At 41.1% G+C, this 22023-nt stretch overlaps 1 protein-coding gene across 2 annotated transcripts in view; it reads left to right on the top strand.

Annotated features, from left to right (window-relative positions):
• Positions 1-472: 472 nt before the first annotated feature.
• pik3r1.L (phosphoinositide-3-kinase regulatory subunit 1 L homeolog) overlaps positions 473-22023 on the top strand; it is a 50519-nt gene continuing 28968 nt past the window's right edge. The window contains 1 exon segment of one of the 2 annotated variants that reach the window (NM_001092069.1): positions 473-1095. In NM_001092069.1, coding sequence (NP_001085538.1) covers positions 765-1095 — 331 coding nt within the window. In that variant the 5' untranslated portion in view covers positions 473-764. 2 annotated transcript variants of the gene reach the window in all.

The following is a 22023-nucleotide window of genomic DNA, read 5'->3' as shown; positions in this document are numbered from 1 at the left end:
TCTGGCGAAAACGATAAATGACGATGAAGGATGAAGCAAATAAAAGGGAGGGGACGATAACGACTGATTGGTTGCTATGGGTTACCACCCAGGCTTAAATCTGCCCAGTGTTCATAAACGAGCCCCTGCATTGGAGCAAATATGAATATAGGAAAGTTGGCTACAATAACAATTTCTTTCATTGCACAAAATTGTCGTTTTGTGTTTACATCACATAAATACATAAAAAACGTGCTAATATTGTGCAGAGATGTCATCATTATTAGACAACACCACACAAGCATCTACTACACACACTGCCGGATTCAAACACGACTTGGAAAGACTCCACCCCACACCCACGTCAGGTGACAGCAACTCCGCAGCCAATCAGCTTGCGAAGCCAGGTGGCAACAGCGGAGGCCACTGACGGGGCGAGTTGTACGCATGCCCAATAGGAAAGTGTTTGTAGGCATGCGCGGTGCTGCTAGTTACCGCATCTGTGTTTCCCTCCCACCCTGCTGCCTTCGCTTCTTTCTGTCACAGGCTGTGAGTGTGTCTGTGCGGCTGCTGCTGTCTGCTCTCGGGCTGCGGTGGCGGAAGGAAGGAAGAGAGAGAAGAAAGGGAAGAAATGAAATCTAGCTCCGGTGCGTCCGACTCCAGGCAGTCCCCCGGCGGCTGAGCCGTGTGAAACAGACAGGGCGGATAAAGTCCCTATTTCATTCTTTTTTCCCCCTCCACTTTGCTGCACACTTGCGCCTGTGTGACTCCGCGGCCGTGCGAGGATGAGCGGGGAGGGATACCAGTACCGGGCCCTGTACCCGTACAAGAAGGAGCGGGAGGAGGACATCGACCTGCGCGTGGGAGACATTCTCACAGTGAGCCGTGCCACGCTGCTGCCTCTGGGCTGCTATGCGGAGGGAATGGAGGCCCGGCCCGAGCAGATCGGTTGGCTCAATGGATGCAACGAGAACACCGGGCAGCGAGGGGACTTCCCAGGCACCTACGTGGAGTATCTTGGTAGGAAGAGGATCAGCCCTCCGACCCCCAAACCGAGGCCCCCTCGTCCGCTGCCTGTGGCTCCCGGGGCGGCGCGTGGGGAATCAGAGACACAGGGTGAGTGAGATGCTTTACGGTAGGACGCACACAGGCTTTGGGGACAGACTGGGCAACAGTGATCAATGATATGTCCCTGGCCTTCGGGCAGTGCTGTAACTACTGTTACTGAGCCCCACAGCAAATTCGTTTTAGGCCCACAACATTGTCCTGTTTTACCAATATATGTTGGAATTGCTCTTTATTTAGGCCTCATGGGGCCTCCTATTCCTCTGCAGCCTCAGGGTCTGCTTCCTCTGTAGTTACGCCCCTGTCTTCAGCGGTGTCTCCCTCCAGCTGTTCCTGGCTGCAACTCTCCACATGCACTGAGAGATGTAGTTCTGCAGTGTCACAGGTTGGACAATCTGCTTCTCTTGAGGAGGGCACTATTTTACTAATATTGGGACGTGCAACATGTGGTTTTCCTGTTATTGCAGAACTACCACTTATAGTGGGGACGCTGCAAAATGATCTAACGCAACCAGCTGTCTCCATTCTAAATTAAGTCTGCGCTGGCTGTGTCCCACTGATGCAACCTGGTTAATATAATTTATTTGCTCCCAGCATCCTCACGTACAGCCGTTAATTTGTATTTAGTCCTTATTTGCACTGCTGACTTTATGGTATTTATGGGTGCCTGCTCCCCAACAGTATGGCAGTGCTTTCCAGACATTGCAAGGTTTGCTGCAACTCTTTTTGTCCGATTTCTGTGTGACTGTAGAGCTGAATGTGGATGTTGCATTTCATGCAAGATTAAATGCGTGCTGGTGCTATATTCCATTTAACATCTTTTCCGGTAAGAATTAGGTTTGAGAGTTACAGTGGTGAGATTGCTGGGGCCACTGTATAGAGGTCAGTGCCTTGTGCTGGGGCCACTGTGTAAGTAGAATAGAGGTCAGAGGTAATAACCTTTGCATCTTTGAAACTCTGCTTTGCACCTAGTTGTATACTCTTTATTAACTGCCACAGAAGTGCCCTGGTGCTAGGGTTGCCACCTTTTCTGGAAAAAAATCCTGGCCTTCCTACATATTTATCTTTTTTCCCTATTAATAACATTGGGATCAACCATCATTTTTACTGGACAGGTGGCAACCCTATCTGGTGCACATTCAGGCACCCAGGAGGTTTTAAGCGGACCAAAGTGTCAATTCCTGTTGTTGCAAAAACCCTGGATTAGCAAACCGGTCTGTGTTTGCCAAGCTGTTCCCTCGTTTTTACTTTGGCATTGCAATTTCACTTTATTGAGGACACAAAGTTTGTGAACCAGATATCTGAATGATTAAGGAAAATCACGACCTTGTCCAGCAACTTTCGTATTCTTGTGTTTGCCAACCTGTCATCTTTGTGCAAGCAGCTCCGGTTATGGATTGGGATCTCCCCTTTTATGTCCTGGGCACTAAAATCGGGCTTTGTCTTATTGACTGGGTCATTTAAAGGGGAACTGTGCTGCACAAAGGCTCTCATTTTAATGCTTCATTGATCCGGGACTGGGCTTATCAATGAAGCATCTAAAGCACCCTTATTTCTCAATGTCTAGGGCTTCATTAATGACCTGTTCCTTAACATGATAAGCGAGTACTGACATGTCCTCACTACCCCCCTCCCTCCCAGATTTTTACTATCCTACAATCCAACTTTGTTCTCTGAGTAATTATGGGGTTGAGGCATATTAAGTTGACTGTAATGGCATTGATCATGGATAATGTGCTGATATGCTGAAGTGCTTAGTGCAAGGCATCCAAGTCTTATTGATTTTCTTCATTTCTCCATGTGTGATGCATGCAGTCCCCTTTATCTCATGTAGCTTTCAGAGGTGAAAAACGTCATTCTGTATTTCGGCTTCTAGCTGGGTTTGTATAGGATTTATTGTAAGCTCTTTCAGCCTGTTAACTCCCAAGCTGTTGATCTGCTGTGCTAAACATTTCCAGATAGATTTTGGGGGCTGCTGGCCATTGTATAATTTCAGCAGGGTCTTCTCCAGAGAAGAGCTGTCCATCCTAGGGTTTCTTCTGTTGCTATATCCCAGCTCCCTCTGATTGCCTTCTGGGTACGTCTGCCAATACTGGTATAAGATGTTCCAATACATGTGTTGTCTTCTGATGTCGACTGCACTGAGACTATTGTGCCTACTGCTGCAGGCACCAGCTTTCCCTAGTGTACACTTTTTAGCAGTACTATAACCCTTTATATAGTTGAGACAGTTTTGCAACTATTTAGGGAAAGTGTTCATCATTCTCATCAGTCCCTGTCCCAATACTTTTATACCTTTCACACCACACACTGGGGTCATTTTCATCAGGAGAGACAGAACCTATTTGTGAGGACGCTAGAGTACCTGGAGGAACAGATACATGCAGTCTCTTTCCTGAGGCTGTTTCTCGACTGCTACAGACACCATATTTCCCTACTATACCTGCTATTCTACAGCCACAGTGCTTTCCAATAGGCTGTTATCCTAACTTCTACTATAGGCACCTTCTCTCCCTACTATACCTGCTATCCCACAGTCACACTCCCTTTCCAGAGACTATTATCCCACTCCTACTATAGGCACCATCTCTCCCTACTATACCTGCTATCCCACAGCCACAGTCCCTTCCCAGAGACTATTATCCCACTGTTACTATAGGCACCATCTCTCCCTACTATACCTGCTATCCCACATCCACAGTCCCTTCCCAGAGACTATTATCCCACTGTTACTATAGGCACCATCTCTCCCTACTATATACTATTCTTAAATCCCACAGTTGTTATCCACTGGCATAGCCTGTTATAGACAGTTTCTAAGTTAACTATACCTTTTCCTATAATATAGCACCTTCCCAGGGGTAACTGTCCCCCGCTGCTACAGCCACCATATTAAGCTAATATGTGCATTTTTAGTTTTTCTCCCTACTATACCTGCATGCCCAGCTTTCCTTCACTCCTTTCCTATAATTGCTGCTCTTTGGTAGTCTGGTCCCCTGCTTGGACCTCTCAAAGAACAGCTGTTCACATTGTAGTAGTCTTTGTAAAATTAACTGTGGCCCTTTTTAGGGTCAGTCACACTGGGCGTTTTGGGGAGATTTGGTCGCCTGGCGACTAATCGCCTCGTTTTTGCAGGACCAGTCTCCCCAAACGCCTTCCCTCACTCTGCGCCGGCTGAAATGAAAAAACTCCGGCGCTAATCACACGCAGTGATTCGTTTTCCGAAGTTTCCTCTGCAAATTCGGAAAACGAATCGCCGCGTGTGATTAGCGCCAACGTTTTTTTTTCTTTTCATTTTACCCGGCGCAGAGTGAGGGAAGGCGTTTGGGGAGATCGGTCGCTGCAAAAATGAGGCGATTAGTCGCCAGGCGACCAAATCTCCCCAAAACGCCCAGTGTGGCCTGACCCTTACGGGTGATAGGTCTATAGAATAGCAACTGACCCCTTTTTTTCATACGTTTGTTTTGTGTATTACCTTTTCCTGTGTTTCACAAATGCTAATGAACAGGCAGAGAGAGAAAAGTAGCATTCAGAGTTCTGATGTTTCAGCAAGGCAAGTTTATTTCCCATAGACATATCACATACATTAGCTATCACTTGTCAAAGCTTATCACAAGGCACATGATTGCCGTGCTGCTTTAAAGCTTACAGGCCCAGTTTGCTTACTCAGATGGGGCAGTTTGATACGGCAGTAGTTAAAGTGATCCTGTGTGCGTGGGGCTCTAGTAAGGGTTGCCTGTTATACAGCAGCCTCCTGGGCCTTTGGCTTTGCAGCAAATATAAAGAATTCTTGTAGAATATGTGTATTCTTTGTAAAATGATGTGAGCAACGTAAATCACTTGTATAATAAGCCTTGGCAAGCATCTCGGTTGAACCATTACTGCACTGTAATTAATTGTTCTGAAAATCCAAACCAGCCCGTTTCTGCTTAAGGGGGTCTGCAAAGTATGCCTTGTGTGATAATATAAAACAGGTTGGCTGAACCCTGGGATGTTGCATTGCATTTGTTCTTGCAGTAGTCGTAAGAGTTTGATATATGTGTTTCTGTAATCTTATGGGATAATGACAAATTACTGACTGATAATACATTTCACTACGTATTATGCAAATTTTGCAAACTTTCTAAATAGAGTGATAAATGATTCATAACCCAAATAAACACCACAGTTCTTGAAGTCTCACACACCACTTTTAGTGGGGCTCATTTATAAACACATTGGCAAATTTGCACCTGGCAGTAACCCATAGCAACCAATCGGCGATTCGATTTTTCCAGCCAGCTGCAAGGAAAACAATGAAAGCAAACACCTGAAATTTGCCCAGTGTTTATAAATGACCCCCCAGTATCTTTGTGCATTGCATCAGCCAGGTTTACTTACAATGTTGTAGCATTAAAGCTAGAGTAGTAATTTGACATAAGCACCATCTACTGGTCAGACCTGGCATGGCATCATTTTATTTGTTTAACCAGAAACCAAAAACTATTTTACAATTAAACCAAAGTGCTTGAATTTAATTTTTCTCTTGCAGATTGCCTTTAAAGAATTGATTTATTTTCTGCATTGTTTGTAAATAATTTTTTCTTTCCCGTTCTGTCTAGCAGTTCCCTGGTTAGGCATTTCGATTACGCCAAATTTCTCTAAACAGATTAAGTCTCAAGATAATTTATCAGTTGCTAATGAGGATAAAGATTAAGATAGGTGTTGAACTGTGCAATGTGCGGCTAATCCTCACAGACTCGTGTTAATAATGTTCTATTTGTGTAATTAAGGTTTTACAGGTTTGCATTCCTTTTTCCTCCTGAAATTGGTCTTGTTCTGCTTGTATAAATCAATAAGTTATCATTTGCAATGCATTTCTATCACTGCTTTAGTAATATAGTACTGCCCTCATCTGTACTGTGGTTGCAAGAGTAGGGCTATGGCTGGCTGGCAACTTTTTTGGCATGCTATTTGTACAGTTTGGCAGCTTATGTGCATGTATATACATGTATGGGATCTGTTATCTGCAAACCCATTATCCGGAAAGCTCTGAATTACGGAAAGGATGTCTTCCATAGACTCAATTTTATCTAAATAATCCACATTTTTTAAAATTATTTCTACACACCACATTATGAACTAAGCTCTGTGGACTTGTTGACTCTCTGCATGGTAGAAGAAGTGACTAAAGGGTCATGTAATGCTGTAATTGGTCTAGATAGCAAACTTATAATAAAACTTAGCAGCAGCAAGAAGGACCAATAAGATAGTGTCCTTTATTTAAATCGGTAATCATTCGTGTAGAGGGGGATGCAAAGTACTTTGGAGGTACTATCCAGAATTTTCAGTGCCTGTTTGATCCCAAATAATCAAAAAAAGTCATTATTTAAATTTAAATAAAGAGAATCCAGAAAATTGGCACTTAGAGATAAATTGTATAGTGGGTCTCGGTTCTGAAAAATGGCTGGCAAAGTTGAGATTGTTTAAAGGGCTTCTCTCCAGCATTAGAATTAATATTTTCATGCCTGTGCTTATAGAGGCATATATATGCTCTTTAATACCATCCATATTCATCTAGTGATCTGTCCAGAGTATACATAAAGCACCACCCTGAGATTAAAAGCTTGGCAGTTCCTTTGTTGGGTGCACAAGGGTTTTTTTTTTAAACATTGAAAACTATGGAAGCAATTGTATGGACAGATACATTAGCTAGCTTTAAGAAAGGTTGGATGCCTTTTTACCAATTGACGAATTCTTAAGCACCTTTAAATAGAAAGTAATGCCAGTATTTATGCTGCTCAAATAATAGACCTTTTGCAATAAGATAATTAGGTTTGACATTTAGAGGGTTATTTATCAAAGGTCGAATGTTAGTTTTTTATACTTCGAATGAAATAACAACCTAACAGTATCTTATTTATGAAAAAAAATAGATTCTGCAAGTTCGAGTTGTGAAGCCCGAAAACTCTAATTAATCTAGTTTTCCGCAGGAAAATACTCAAATCGCTTGAATTATTTGTGTTTTTGAACAAACCCCTCAGAAAAAACCTCAAACAGCATGCAGGCTATTAACAAGTTCAAATGGTTCAAGGGACCTCTGCCATTGACTCCTACATGAACTCAACAGGTTTTAGATGGCGTATTTTTCGGATTCAAGCTATTTCCAAAAAAATCTACGAAAACTCCAATTTTTGTGGAAAACACAACTGGAACCTTAATAAATGACCCCCTTAATCTTTATTTTCAGCACAGAGATGAGAGGGGAGTCTGAATTTTATGAACTTCTTACAGCTTCCTGACAGGGGAAAAAAGAATAACAAGGGCCTGTGCCCTCATATACTGGGATTGAAACCTCTTTTTGTCTTGATGGACTAACGTTTGGTAGAGCTGGTTTTATATGCCCAGAATCAGTTGGTCAGACTTTGACCCTACTGCCTGGCTATTTTGATGTGTATGCCAGATCGGAGGGATATATCAATAAACTGATACTATTCTGACAAAACACAGACGACGATTGCCAATTTGGTAGGCAGTGTGCCAAGTTGGTGGGTGCATCGACTGATGATGGAGTAAAGAGTCTCCTGATTGAACAGAAATAAATAGTGCCACTCATAAGGTATCCAACCATTATGCCATATGAAATGAAATTGGCTGAAAAGAAAGTATAAAAAGCTTTATAAAATAAACCGCAAATGTTATTTTATGCCGCGTGAACGTGAGATTTGTCTCCGTTATTTTACACCATTTCAGACCATTGTAAGTGAGTTCTGGTGGAAGTCGCTCTAAAGGTGGCCATAGACGTAACAATTACGAACCTTCTTGGAAAAGATCTTTCCAAGAAAGATCATTTGTTTCAGTACACACGTATAGAGTTGATTTGTCAGATATACAGTTAGAAACAATAGAATTCTACCTGTATCTGATGATTCAGCACTAACAATGGTTGATGTTTGGAAGCCTTCAAAGGCACCCGATCAAAATCTTCAGTCCAGCTGGCCAATTTACAAGACATTTCCCACCATACACGCACCCAATATCATACGCACATTAGTTTCGTACGATATTATCTGTGTGTCTATGGCCACCTTTAGAAAAACATGTAACAAATTACGCCGTTTTTTACACGGCGAAACCTGGCGATATGTTGGGGATTTTGTTGCCCGTCTTTAAACTGCAAAATAAACCTACCCCATGCTTTACAGGCGCCTTAAATATAATTTTGTTTTGCAGCAAGCCACTAGATCTGAAGGCTTGAGAGACCCGGTGTGCAAATTGTATGTGGCCTACACTAAGCTGCTATAGTGTGTGCTAGAAAGAATAGAGCAGAAGCACATGGCAAGTTGCACGCTGTCTCATTGTGCAACGGGTTAAGCTCAGCCCTGCATAGTAATGTGATTCCAGAGCGAGCCTGTCTAAACTGGTACAGTCTTGCCTGAGACTGGAAATCTCCCTGGAATTGGAAGAACTCTGCAACGTGCCACTGAATTCACAAATGGCTCCTTTTCTATATTAAAAAAGGGCTAAAACGTAGACACCACTTTATATGCAGGCAAGTTTCCCCCTGCAAGATGACCTAAGTCGCTTGTTAAAACTTGGTCTTATCCTAGGTGCATGCTCCGATTAGCAGCTAGTACATACACAGTGAAAAATACGGCTCCTGGGATAGCTTTTGAATAGAATATTTCATTATTCACATTTTTGTCTACTTTACCAGTTGCAACAGGGGTTTAAGCTTGTGTCTTCCCTTTCTTATCTGATGTAGAGAAGTCCCATCTGCTTTGGAGCATCAAGGCTAATGTACACCTCACCATTTCACCATTTAGAGCCATTTGTACCTTATTTCTCCTTAATGTAAGTTATGACTATTTGTTTCTCCATACTGTACTCAAGTGTTGCTCCATGCAATTTGCCATTGACTTGCACTATGCTTGTTGATTTGGTGATAAACTTAGGACATCCAGAAAAGGCCACCTTTGGTACCCTCTTTCTCCATCACACATAATACAGGTATGGGACCTGTTATCCAGACAGCTCCAATTTATGGAAGGACCATCTCTCATAGACTCCATTTTAATCACTTTAATTTTTTTTTTTTTCTGTAATAATAAAACTGTACCTTGTGCTTGTTCCCAAATAAGATACAATTAATCCTTATTGGAAGCATAACCAGCCTACTGGGCTTATTTAATTTTTAATTTATCATTTATTTTCTAGTAGACTTAAGGAATAAAGATCCAAATTTCAGAAAGATCAGTTTTCTGGAAAACCCCAGGTGCTGAGTATTCTAGATAATAGGTCCCGTACCTGTATAGCTCAAGAAATCCTTGAGTTCCATGCTTTTGTACATGTTCTCCATGTTGCCAGAATCATGCTTTGGCATGCCCCGTATAAAATTCAAAGGGAATTGAGGACATCTTTTATTTATTTTATTTTTCCAACAAGCACATCTTAAAAGAATATTATCTGGTGTCTATATAATTAAGCCTTTGTTATTAGAGTTGAAGTTAAAAGCAAAACATAATCTTAGAGAGGGGGAAAAAAACGCTTGGTTTGTGAAGGTTGGCAAAATTTGCTGCTGAGTTTTACTACCCCTGAGTAAGTAGGCATTGTATATGATATCATAGCTACAGACCACATGGATGGATATCATACAAGCGCCCATACCTGGTATGTATTATGTGTGCTGGGATAGGGGCATCGGTGAAACGGCACACAGTCATAAACTTAAGTTATCTTTTCTTCTTGTATCTTGTAGATTATGGTTGTTATTTGTCAAAGGTCAAATTTTAGAGTTTTTATACCTTGAATGAACTCACAACTCGAATGGTTTCTAATTTAAGAAAAAACTCAAATGGAAGGAAAAAACTCTAATCGGCGAGTTCAGGGTTAACCCAAAAATTCGAGTTTTTGGCGAAAAAAACCCCCCTCCAATCTCTCAAATTGATCGGGTTTTCGGGCGAAACACAGCAAAAAAGGCTCGAACATCATGAAGACTATTAACATCTTCAGACAGTTCAAGAGACCTCTGCCATTGATTCCTACATGACCTTGACAGGATTTAGATGGTGTATTTTTGGATTTGAGCCTTTTCCAGTGTCGGGGTATAATAAATCTTGAAAAATTTGAGTTGTTTGTTTTTTCCTGTTAAAAGATTTTTTTTTTTTTTTTTTGACCAAATAAAAAAAACAAAAAACCTAGAAGTCCAAAGAAACTGTAGCAAATTGGTCCAATTTGTAGTGCAAGGAACGTGCTTTTATTGGCACTTTTATTGGATTTTCGTGGAAAACACAACTTGAGATTTAATAAATCTGACCTTGTATTGAGTGTATGTATATAATACATACACAACATTTTTGGCATGTCTTTATGACTCTCCGGCTACCCAATCAAATCAGCCGTTTCCAAGGAAACAATGCAAGCAGAGTTATTGGTTAAAATGTCCTGGCACAGGTAGCAACAGTCCTCTTAGTGGTTCTTTGTGTGGTCATGTGTGCAGTTCATTTAGATGTTGCCTAGAGCACACCTTTGTACTAATCCGTAGGAGGATTTCATCAAACAAGCATGATCATATCCACAGAAACGGAGATTTGGCAGTGTTTCTAAAGCACTTCTGCTTTGATTCAGCCCTTTCTATTCTTTTCTTTTATACTGACAGTCATAACAGCTATCTGCATTATGCTGTCGACACAGGGGTGTTTGTTTGAGCTTCAGAGCCTTTTCATCACACTGCATGCGTGAAGATATTATTATGGCCGGCTGATGTTGAACCACAACCAGTATCAACCCCCTCCACGAGAGTCACTGCCCTCTAGTAGGGTGTTCGAGTCACTGTTGTACTTGGGTGCCATGAAAAGCCCATCTGCTCCACGCAACTTGCAGCCAATGGCTTTCTTACTACAGGTATGGGACCTGTTATCCAGAATGCTCGGGACCAGCGGTTTTCCACATAAGGGATCTCTCCATAATTTGGATCTCCATACCTTAAAGGGATACTGTCATGGAAAAACATGTTTTTTTCAAAACACATCAGTTAATAGTGCTGCTCCAGCAGAATTCTGCACTGAAATCCATTTCTCAAAAGAGCAAACAGATTTTTTTTATATTCAATTTTGAAATCTGACATGGGGATAGACATTTTGTCAATTTCCCAGCTGCCCCATGTCATGTGACTTGTGCCTGCACTTCAGGAGAGAAATGCTTTCTGGCAGGCTGCTGTTTTTCCTTCTCAATGTAACTGAATGTGTCTCAGTGGGACATGGGTTTTTACTATTGAGTGTTGTTCTTAGATCTACCAGGCAGCTGTTATCTTGTGTTAGGGAGCTGCTATCTGGTTACCTTCCCATTGTTCTTTTATTTGGCTGCTGGGGGGAAAAAGGGAGGGGGCGATATCACTCCAACTTGCAGTAGAGCAGTAAAGAGTGATTGAAGTTTATCAGAGCACAAGTCACATGACATGGGGCAGCTGGGAAATTGATAAAATGTCTAGCCCCATGTCAGATTTCAAAATTGAATATAAAAAAATCTGTTTGTTCTTTTGAGAAATGGATTTCATTGCAGAATTCTGCTGGAGCAGCACTATTAACTGATTCATTTTGAAAAAAATTTTTTGTCCCATGACAGTATCCCTTTAAGTCTACAAAAAAATTATTTAAATATTAAATAAACCCAATAGGCTGGGATGCTACCAATAAGGAGTAATCAAATACAGAACACTGGTTTATCATTACAAAGAAAAAGGAAATCATTTTTGGACTCTATGGGAGATGTCCTTCCTGTAATATGGAGCTTCCTGGATAACTGGTTTCCAGATAATGAATCCTATACCTATATTAGGGATGTCCCAGATCCTGCCTGTAACGCTCCTGCATCTCTCTACAGAGAGTAGTTATCATAAAGTAACATCTGTTTGCCTCACACAAATGGTATGAGCTACGTTCCTTCAGAGAACCATTTGGTGACTGCATTTATATTTGTACAGCAGCGGGTCATGTAAATAAAAATAACAAAATTGAAAAAGCCCCCCCCCCCCCACGCACAAAGTTTGCCAGCATCGTGCCTTGTTAGAGGACTTGTCTCTCTGCTAATGTTTCATTTCTGAGCAGATTATCTGCAGGCATTTATGTCTGAAAGACCTGTTTGAATTGGTATCTCAGACAAGCCTAGTCAAATCATTAATAATCATCTGCAAGGCAATGGGGACACCGAGTGCTGTATCTAAAGGGGATGAAACAAATCCTCCTTTGTGCTCTTGGCTCCCCATTCTGGGCTCTGAAAGGAACAGAAGCCAATATTTCGGCTTTGCCGTGCAGCTGCACACTGGGAAAGTTATGAGCTGCCAGGCACGGAGCATACAGCTCTGCATTTTCTGAGAGCTCATCGCACACAGATGGAAAAGCCTGCTTTGTAACCTACATACTGCACTATTCACTTGCTCTGATTTAATGGCTTCTATATGGAAATCCCTTCCAGTCTAATGGCGAATTCAAGGGGTGTCCAACCTGTCAAGCCTTGACGTACAACAGCTTCCTACTACGTGTACGACGTGAAATTGGGGTGCTAGACTTGTGTGTGGACGTCAGAGGGCATGTGAAATGATGGGGCGTTGGTTGTTTAAAGAAAGAGACCCCAATTCTTGTTGCTTCGAAGTTGATGATGGTTTTCGCTCCATAGAACAGAATGGAATGTAAGTTATAATAAATCGAAAGATTGCTCCAACTGCGCATGCGCCAATACGGTGCTCATATAACGAAGGATACTGAATCGACAAAGATGTTGCCCGTGAGCTCCGCTCACTGCATGTGTGGTCGCGGGATACCAATCCAAATCCTAATTTGCATATGTGAAGTAGGGGTGGGAAAGGAAAACGTGGGAAAAAATTTTCTTCACTGCCTTGTTTTGTGACTAAAAGTCATGTGATTTCCCTTCTGTCCATAATTTACATATACTAATTAGGATTCGGTTCAGCCAACCCAAACCGAATCCTGGATTTGGTGCATCACTAGTAATAAATGAATTAGGCTTTCCTTGTCATTTGAGGGGACTGGCACACCTATCAGTTTAAATGAAACTGCCTCTTGTTGTGGACAAGGAAGCTGACAGGTGCCAGTGATAACTAGGCCTGGCCTATATTCTATCTCAGCACAGTGCTGCCATGTTTTATTTCCACAATGTGCCGGGGCATACATAATATGCTATTTTCTCATCGGCTGCCCTGATCCAGCACCATATCATGTGTAGTAATAGTGGAAGTTTGACTTTAGTATACTGTTATCCACAAGAAAAGGAAACCTGGTGGCTCATACTTTGCCTCTTGCTTATGGGGGGCAACTGCTATGTCATTATTTTATTTTTATTTTTTTTAATTTTTCTCAGATATTTGATCTTGCTCACCTCTCCCCCAAAATAATTTGCTTTCTCTACAAGGAGCAGTATGTTTCTTTGTTTAACATTCGACTGATAAATGAAGCTTTTGTTGTGCATGTTCTTGACTGTAACACTGTGCTTGGGGCATGAGTGTGTGTCTCTGTGTGTGTGTCTGTGTGTGTCTCTGTCTGTCTGTGTGTTTGTGTCTGTCTGTGTGCGTGTGTGTGTGTCTGTCTGTGTCTGTCTGTGTCTGTCTGTGTCTGTCTGTGTCTGTCTGTGTCTGTCTGTCTGTGTGTCTGTCTGTGTGTGTGTGTGTGTGTGTGTGTGTCTGTCTGTGTCTGTCTGTGTCTGTCTGTGTGTGTCTGTGTGTGTCTGTCTGTGTCTGTCTTATCTGTGTGTGTGTGTGTGTGTGTGTTTGTGTCTGTCTTATCTGTGTGTGTGTGTGTGTGTGTGTTTGTGTCTGTCTTATCTGTGTGTGTGTGTGAGAGAAGGAGGCAGATGATTTCGCACCGCTCTCTGTCCCAGTGTAAAGAGAAATAATGAGCCCCTCGTTCTGTGCAGGCTGTGCTAAGAATAATAAATAATAAGTTAATTGTGTGTAGGGGGATGAACTGGAGGGTACGCAACCATCCCCCTCTAGGTGACCACAGTTCAAGGGGAAGAGCATAGTAAACGGATTACATGAGCTATGTGGGCTGTTCAGTACAACTGCTACTGCGAAACCTTTTTTAGTTGATTAGGGAGAATTTCAGGCTGTATTACAAGGAATTATTTCATTTTTCATAATTCCCACGTTGCATTTTTTTTTAACTTCTGCTTCAAGTTGTTGCAATGTATGGTTTCCCTATTATCTGTCTGCTCCTCCTCCTCTCTGTCTCCCCCCCCACACTCTCACACACACACACTCTCACACACACTCTCTCTCTCTCTCTCTCTCTCTCTCTCTCTCTCTCTCTCTCTCTCTCTCTCTCTCTCTCTCTCTCTCTCTCTCTCTCTCTCTCTCTCTCTCTCTCTCTCTCTCTCTCTCTCTCTCTCTCTCTCACACACACACACACACACACACACACACACACACACACACACACACACACACACACACACACACACACACACACACACACACACACACACACACACACACACACACACACACACACACACACACACACACACACACACACACACACACACTTTGTATTTTTGCTTTCCTGCTACATATTTTCGAGAAGGAAATGAAGTGTGGTGGTGCAGCAGTGCTCTTCAGAACACTTGCTGAGAACATTTTCACTCCCCCCACATCCCCAATCTGCACATTCACCGTCTGCATTCCCAAGCCAGATGTCTATAGAAAAGGGGCACAATCCATTTCTTTTTTCCACAGAGTTCAGATCCTACATTACTGCTCCTTTTTCCCTGAACTAAATGAACAGTGGGAATGTTGATGGCACTACTTACTGCATAGAATCTTTGCTAGAGGCATTTGATTTGGGCTCTTTTCTGTGACTGCTCGGTATACTTGTTCATGAATAGGGCTCCCATGTGTTTTGCTTTTACCAGAATTGTCCCCCTCTTGGCCCCTGTGTCCCACCAGCTTTGCTTTCAGGATGCTGAAATGTCCCAGTATTGCTTGTTTCCTGTCCATATGTACTTTTTCCCCTTTTTAAATCAGACTCCTCCATGCCAGACTGCCTTGGGATAGAAGGTCTATTTTCACAGTTGTTACAGTATCATTGGTCAGTATGATAACTTCTATCACAGTCACCTCTCTGGCTTGCATGAAGGGACCTTCCTAAAACCACTGAAGCAGGGAGCTAAGAATAGCACACTAAACTTTTTTTTTTTTTTTTAGTTTGTTTTTTTATTTATTATTATTTTTTTAAGACGTGTTCCTTTTTTTTTTTTTCTTCTCGCCTTTAGTTCATTATAAGGGACTAAAAATTTCCTTGAACTTAAAAGTAGGCAAGATGCATACATCTGGATAAAATTAGATATTGCATAGAAAGTATTAACACATCCCTGGTGTTAAACATTAACGGCTTTGAAATATTCCAAGTAGGGTCCAGGCGATAATTGTTAAGAGCCAGGGGCTACTGGTCTTCTGTTTTTCCTTCAATGCTGATCAAGAGACTATTATAAGGGCATGGGATCTGTTATCCAGAATGCTCGGGACCTGGCGTTTTCTCGATAACTGATCTTTCTGTAATTTGGATCTCCATATTGTGTCTATTAAAAAAACATTTAACCATTAATTAAAATCAATAGGGCTGTTCTACCTCCCAGTAAGGATTCGTGAAATCTTAGTTGGGATCAAGTACATGGTACTGTTTTATTATTACAGAGAAAAAGGATTTTTTTTTTATGATTTCATTAAAATGGAGTCTATTGGAGATGGCCTTTCCCTAATTCGGAGCTTTCTGGATAGTGGATTATATATATTGTATCATCAGAAATTTAAATCCATGCAGCATGGAAGCAGTTTCAGGTAACAGCACACAGAACAGTTCTATCCACTAGTATATGTACCTGCCCCTACCAACTCACAATCATCTCACATAGACTCCATTTTATCCACATAATTCAGATTTTTAAAAAAGATTTCCTTTTTCTCTGTAGTAATAATAAAACAGTGCCTTGTACTTGATTCAAACTAAGATATAATTCATCCTTATTCTAAACAAAACCAGCCTATTGGGTTTATTTAATGTTTACATTATTTTCTAGTAGACTTAAGGTATCAAGATCCAAATTACAGAAAGGTCCCTTATCTTGAAAACCCCAGGCCCCAAGTATTCTGCATAACAGGTCCCATACCTGTATTTTTTGGGTTCAAAAAGATAATTGCCTTCTGTGCATGCAAAATAACTGTATTAAGCTGGCCATAGACGCAAAGATCCGATTGTACGAATCATCATACCATCGGCAGCCGACAGAAATCTTTTAACCTGTCCGATCGACCAAACGACCGATCTCCGCCGGACGAAAAATGTCAGGACTCTCCACACACGTTCTGAAAATCGTACAAATCCTCGATACTTCAGATCTTTGCGTCTATGGCCATCTTAAGCCAGGCTGTATGAGAAATCCTTCTGTACAACAAGCATAAAAGGCACAATGATGTGTATCAGGGTCTCTGCAGAGTAATCTCACTAATGGCTTTATAATAAGCACATAAGCGTTGTCTGGGTTGAAAGCTTGATCAAATGAATAGTATTTAATTTATCCTGAGAAACATGCAGACCTAATCCTAGCCGTTATCTTAATTACAAGTTACACATCTCATCTCAACATTAGTATTTATTTATTTAGCAATCTTGCAATTACTCGTGGCTTTTTATGTTGAAGGAATGGAAAGCTGTTAATGTACATTTTGTTGATATGCAGATGTGTGCATTTTCCATAGTTTTTAATGATTTGGGAACTGATATACACAGAGTTACTGTTTTTACATCTTTGACTCCGATAATGGATGCTGAATTAATTTTTTTTTATATATAGGCTATGAATATGGCCTTAGGGCTTGTGACATAATTTTACTTGTTGCCAACAGCTGGCCACTTACACCCGGGATTTGTTTTTGGCAGATTTCGTCCATATTGCCGGCAACTGGCCATTTACGACCTTTTCAGGTCTTGTTCCAAGATAACCTGTCTTAAAGGAACACTATCCCCAAAAAATTAGTGTTTTAAGGTAATGAAAATATCATGTACTGTTTCCCTGCATTGGTAAAACTGATGTTTGCTTCCGAAACACTACTATAGTTCATATAAACAAGCTGTTTTGTAGCAATGGCGGAAATAAAAAAAAAAGTCTTATGGCACAGGTTAAATAGTGCATACCCGATAACACCATTATGTTCTACAGAGCTTATCTGCTGTGTAGCTTTGAGCCTTTGAATGGCTGCCCCCTTTGCTACACAGCAGCTTATTTATATAAACAATAGTAGTGTTTCTGAAGCAAACACATCAGTTTTACTAGGGATGCAACGAATCCACTATTTTGGATTCGGCCGAACCCCCGAATCCTTCTCGAAAGTTTCGGCCGAATACTGAACCGGATCCTAATTTGCATATGCAAATTAGGATTTGTGTTCGGCCGAATCCTGCTGAAAAAGGCAAACTCCTGGGTGAATCCCGAACCGAATCCTGATTCAGTGCATCCCTAAGTTTTACCAGTGCAGGGCAAGGCATTCTATTTGTATTACTTTAAAACACTTATTTTTTGATGTTACTGTTCCTTTAACTGAAAGTTTCTGCAGATCACAGGACATTTGGTTTGGTCTGAGTATGGCCTTATGTTAACTCCCAGTTTTGCCCACATTCTGCTAAACCCACATATAGAGCTGCTTGCTCTTCACCTGAGTAAATGTCAACTGCAAAACCAGTTGTGTCTGGTGAGATCAACCTCTGCCTTTTTCCTGCTCTATAAAATACTCCGTGCTCATGACTCCATATTTTATATACATATATTAATCTCTTGAGTGGTCTCTTGTAACCAGTTCCGTGAATTCTTCTAGATCTGCTTTATTTATTGTTTTCCTACCCATACTTATTTCTCTGTTCCAGGGATTTGTAACCCACGGTACCATGCCCAAATATAGTTACCCATGCTGCTTGGGGTGCACCTCCGTGATCTCTTGAATATGATGAAATGTCCTTATAATTTGGGTCCCGTGATTAAAAGGTTGAGAAATACTGGTCTATTCTAAAGGTGGGCATACATGGGCCGATAGAAGCTGCCAACAGATAAGGTCTGCAGCTTATTGGCCCATGTACGGGGCCCTCTGACTGGCTTCCATTATTGATGACTGGCTTCCATTATTGATATCTGGCTGAAAATTGGTGAGCGATCTATTGGACAGGTTAAAAGAAATCCTGTCGGAGCGAGGGCCGCATCAGCTTGTTGATTTTCTCCTTGCTCCGACCTGTATTCCTGCCATTGTGATCTGATTGTTGGGCCCTAGAGCCCACAATCAGATCTGCACAATATCACCCGCCTCAAGGTGGGCACATCGGGGAGAAAGACGCTTGTTTGGCGACCTTTGCAACATTAGTTTAGGTAATGTTCTAGCTGCTTGCTTAGCTGTTGGGTAGGCTGAACATTGTATTTCCAGCACTAGCTGGAGAACCACTGTTTCATAATAGCTATATTACACAATATCATTTATTGGATTTTTTCCAAACATTTTAATTCGATTTTCGAGATTTATCATACTCTGGCCATTTAAGAACTCAAGTTCGACTATTTGCCACCTAAAACCTGCCGAATTGCTGTTTGTCAATGGAGAGACGTCCAGGGACCAATTCGATTTGAGTTTTCGGGTCGATTTAATCCATCCAAGTTGGAAAATTTGATTTTTAAATAAATTTTGATTGGTCGTATTTCAAAATTCGACTTTTGATAAATGTACCTTCCCGTCTGCCCGGTGTCACTAATCTCGCTGCTCGCCTCCCCCACTGCAGTTCTTGTGCAACAGTTAAATTGAGTTGACGTTCTCAACTGACAGTTTCGTGCAAGCGAGCACATGTGGCTTTCATTATTTGATCGCCTGAGGAGACTGCTCTTCAACTTGGCAAATGCTTCCCCCCATCCCTTTTCTTTCAAAGCTGGGGCTGTGTGCGAGGCAGCCATGCAGTGTGCCAGGGGAAAATATGCCCACTTTACTGCTATGATATTTTATTTTTGTGCGGCTAGAGAAAACGACATTTCACTGGGAAGGAAGCCGAATAAAATGTGCTTTCAATTTGTTGTCCTGGGCTGGGGATGATGATGATAGCTTTTCAGTAGTAAAATATGTACTCTGTTCCCTTCCAGAGTCAGTGATGGTGGAAAATCTAGAAATCTCCAATAATGTTCTTGGCCGGCCCTTAATGGGGAGGATGATTTCACCTCCTTTCTGTGTGAGTAAGCCTGGAAACGCATAGTTTTGGGCACACTCAGAGGTGCCCCACTGGTTTATTGGACTAACAGGTTTATTATTGCTTTTTTTTTTTTTTCTCTCTCCCAGTTTACATAACTCTGATTTCTCCCTTAAAGGGGAAGTTCACCTTTACGTTAACTTTTAGTAAGCAATAAAATTGCCAATTTTAAGCAACTTTTCAACTGGTCTTCATTATTTATTATGTATAGTTTTTTAATTATTTGCTCTGTAAGGCTAAAAATGTATTGTTATTGCTGCTTTGTATTGCTCATCTTTCTATTCAGGCCCTCGCCTATTAAAAGTCCAGTCTCTTATTCAAATCGATGCATGGTTGCTGGGGTGATGGACCCTAGCAACCAGACAAAACTGTAGAGCTGCTGAATAAAAAGCTAAATAACGCAAAAACCACAAATAATAAAAAATGAAAACCGATGGCAAATTGCCTCAGAATATCCCTCTCTTCATCATACTAAAAGTTAACTTAAAAACGAACAACCCCTTTAACCATGTGCACACCACATGGCAGCAGCTGGACACAAGTGATAGACTCCAAGTCTCTTATCTCTCACTCACAAGGGGGTGAAATCTAGCAGGCAGCCCTGGCAGCTCATTAGATACAGTTCATGCATGCACATACTACAGCTAAGTGTGGGGCCCCCTTGGCCTCTGCAAGGGTTTTTTTTGTCTGAGTCGACTGTTTATTGCAGGATACAAAGACTCACAATTGTTGTATTGCAAAAGTCCCAGTTATTTTCCCTCCAGGATGAATGTAGTGTTATTGGCAGACTGGCACGCCAGCTTCCCGCAGCTCTAGCAAAGTTAAATATAACTCCACAGACCTACCTCTGCGCCATACTTTTATACGAGTCCTATAAGAAACCCACAAGGACTCTGTTTATTTACCACCTGGGGCTTTCTTTGCATTTACTATAGTTTCATTTATTATAATCATTTCATTAAAAGGATTGTTCACCTTCCAACACTTTTTTCAGTTGGTTTCAGATCGTTCCCCAGAAATAAAGACTTTATCCAATTTCTTTCTATTTTCTATTTGTGACTTTTTAGGGATGGGTGAATTTTTTCGGCTTGTTTCGCTGCGGAAATGACGCCCATAGAAAGACACGCGTCAAAAAATTTTTGCCGTGCGTCAAGAAGATTTTGACGCCCATAGAAGTCAGCGAATTTTTGCCAAAGTGAAACGACTTCTAATATTGAAATGTAAAGTTAGTCTAATTTTCCACCTTCTATAGCAGCTTGGGGGAGTGGGGAGGTCGCCGACCCTGTAAACTGTTCTAAATGGATACATTTAGTCGATACATTTCTCATCTTTCTCCCTGCTGAGCAGAATCTCTTGAGTTTCATTTAAGTCAGCTGTTAGAATTGATACAATAGTTGCTTATACTCCAGAGATGCTGCTGAGAAATGTATCAACTAAATGTTGCAAAATTTTAACCGTTTTGAGTCTGGCAGCTGCGTAATTTAAGTGCAGACTCTAACACCACAGACAGGAACATTCAACTTTAAACTTAGATTTTGGGAAAAACAGTAAATGTAAAGTAATTAATAAAAGTTTATTCTGGGGAACAATCTGAAACAACTCAATTAAAAAAGTGTTTAAAAGGGGAACAACCCCTTTTAATAGAAACTTTATTCTGATGAGGTGCCAGTGTCAAGTTACTGAGTTTTTAAATCTGTGTTTTGTGATGAGGTTTGCTTAATCACTGGCACCGCTTTATCTGCTTGAATTTTAACATGGGAGAAAGTGCATTTTACATACATGATCTATGGGCTGATTTGGTTGGCCTATCCAAAAAGGATTTGTTTTAGCCTCCTGAAGCAGTCTTTGTCCAGTAGGATTTTTAATGCTGCCCAAAAGATATTGATCTTATTCCTGGTCTAAACATGGGTTAAAAAGCTGCTTCATTAGTTATGAGTAGCACTTAAAGGGTTTGTTCAACTTTAAATTAACTTTTTGTATGATACAGCGATTGATATTCTGAGACAATTTGTAATTGTTTTTTTATTATTTTTGGTTGTTTAGCTTTTTATCAGCGGCTCTCCAGTTTCGAATTTCAGAAATCTGGTTGCTAGGGATCAAATGACCCTAGCAACCATGCACTGATTTGAATAAGAGATTAGAATATCAATAGGAGAGGCCTAAATACAAAGATGAGTAATAAAAAAGTAGCAATAACTATAGATGTGTACAGAGCATTTGTTTTTTAGATGGGGTCAGAATCCCCTGTTTGAAAGCTGGAAAGAGGCAGCAAATAATTAAAAATAAATAATATAGACCAATTGAAATGTTGCTTAGAATCCTATAACCTATTAAAAGCTAACTTAAAGGTGAACCTTTAATCTTGGCCCATACATTGCCTGCTTATATCTGATGTCACACAATGAAATTAGTAGCTGCTACTTAAAGCTGAACAAAATTCAATTAGCCAATGATTCCCATAGGAAACAATGGGCCCAATCAATTCCTAGCCAGCTACAAGTAGCACCTTCATATCTCCCTGTGTGGCTAAACCCTAATAATACAAATCCAGACTCTGGGCTTTTCTATCACTAGAGTTTCCCTAGAGAAACTCCAATGACCAATATGTGCCCTTGTGTTTACGGCCCAAATCTATGTTGTAGAACAAATGTCCAATATTGGAGCTAGATTATGTCAAATGACATCTGTGTGAGCCCTTACTAGGCCATGAAAATGCATG

This window comes from Xenopus laevis, chromosome 1L (assembly GCF_017654675.1).
Source record: "Xenopus laevis strain J_2021 chromosome 1L, Xenopus_laevis_v10.1, whole genome shotgun sequence".
NCBI lineage: Eukaryota > Metazoa > Chordata > Amphibia > Anura > Pipidae > Xenopus > Xenopus laevis.
This window is presented reverse-complemented; position numbering and strand designations above follow the sequence as displayed.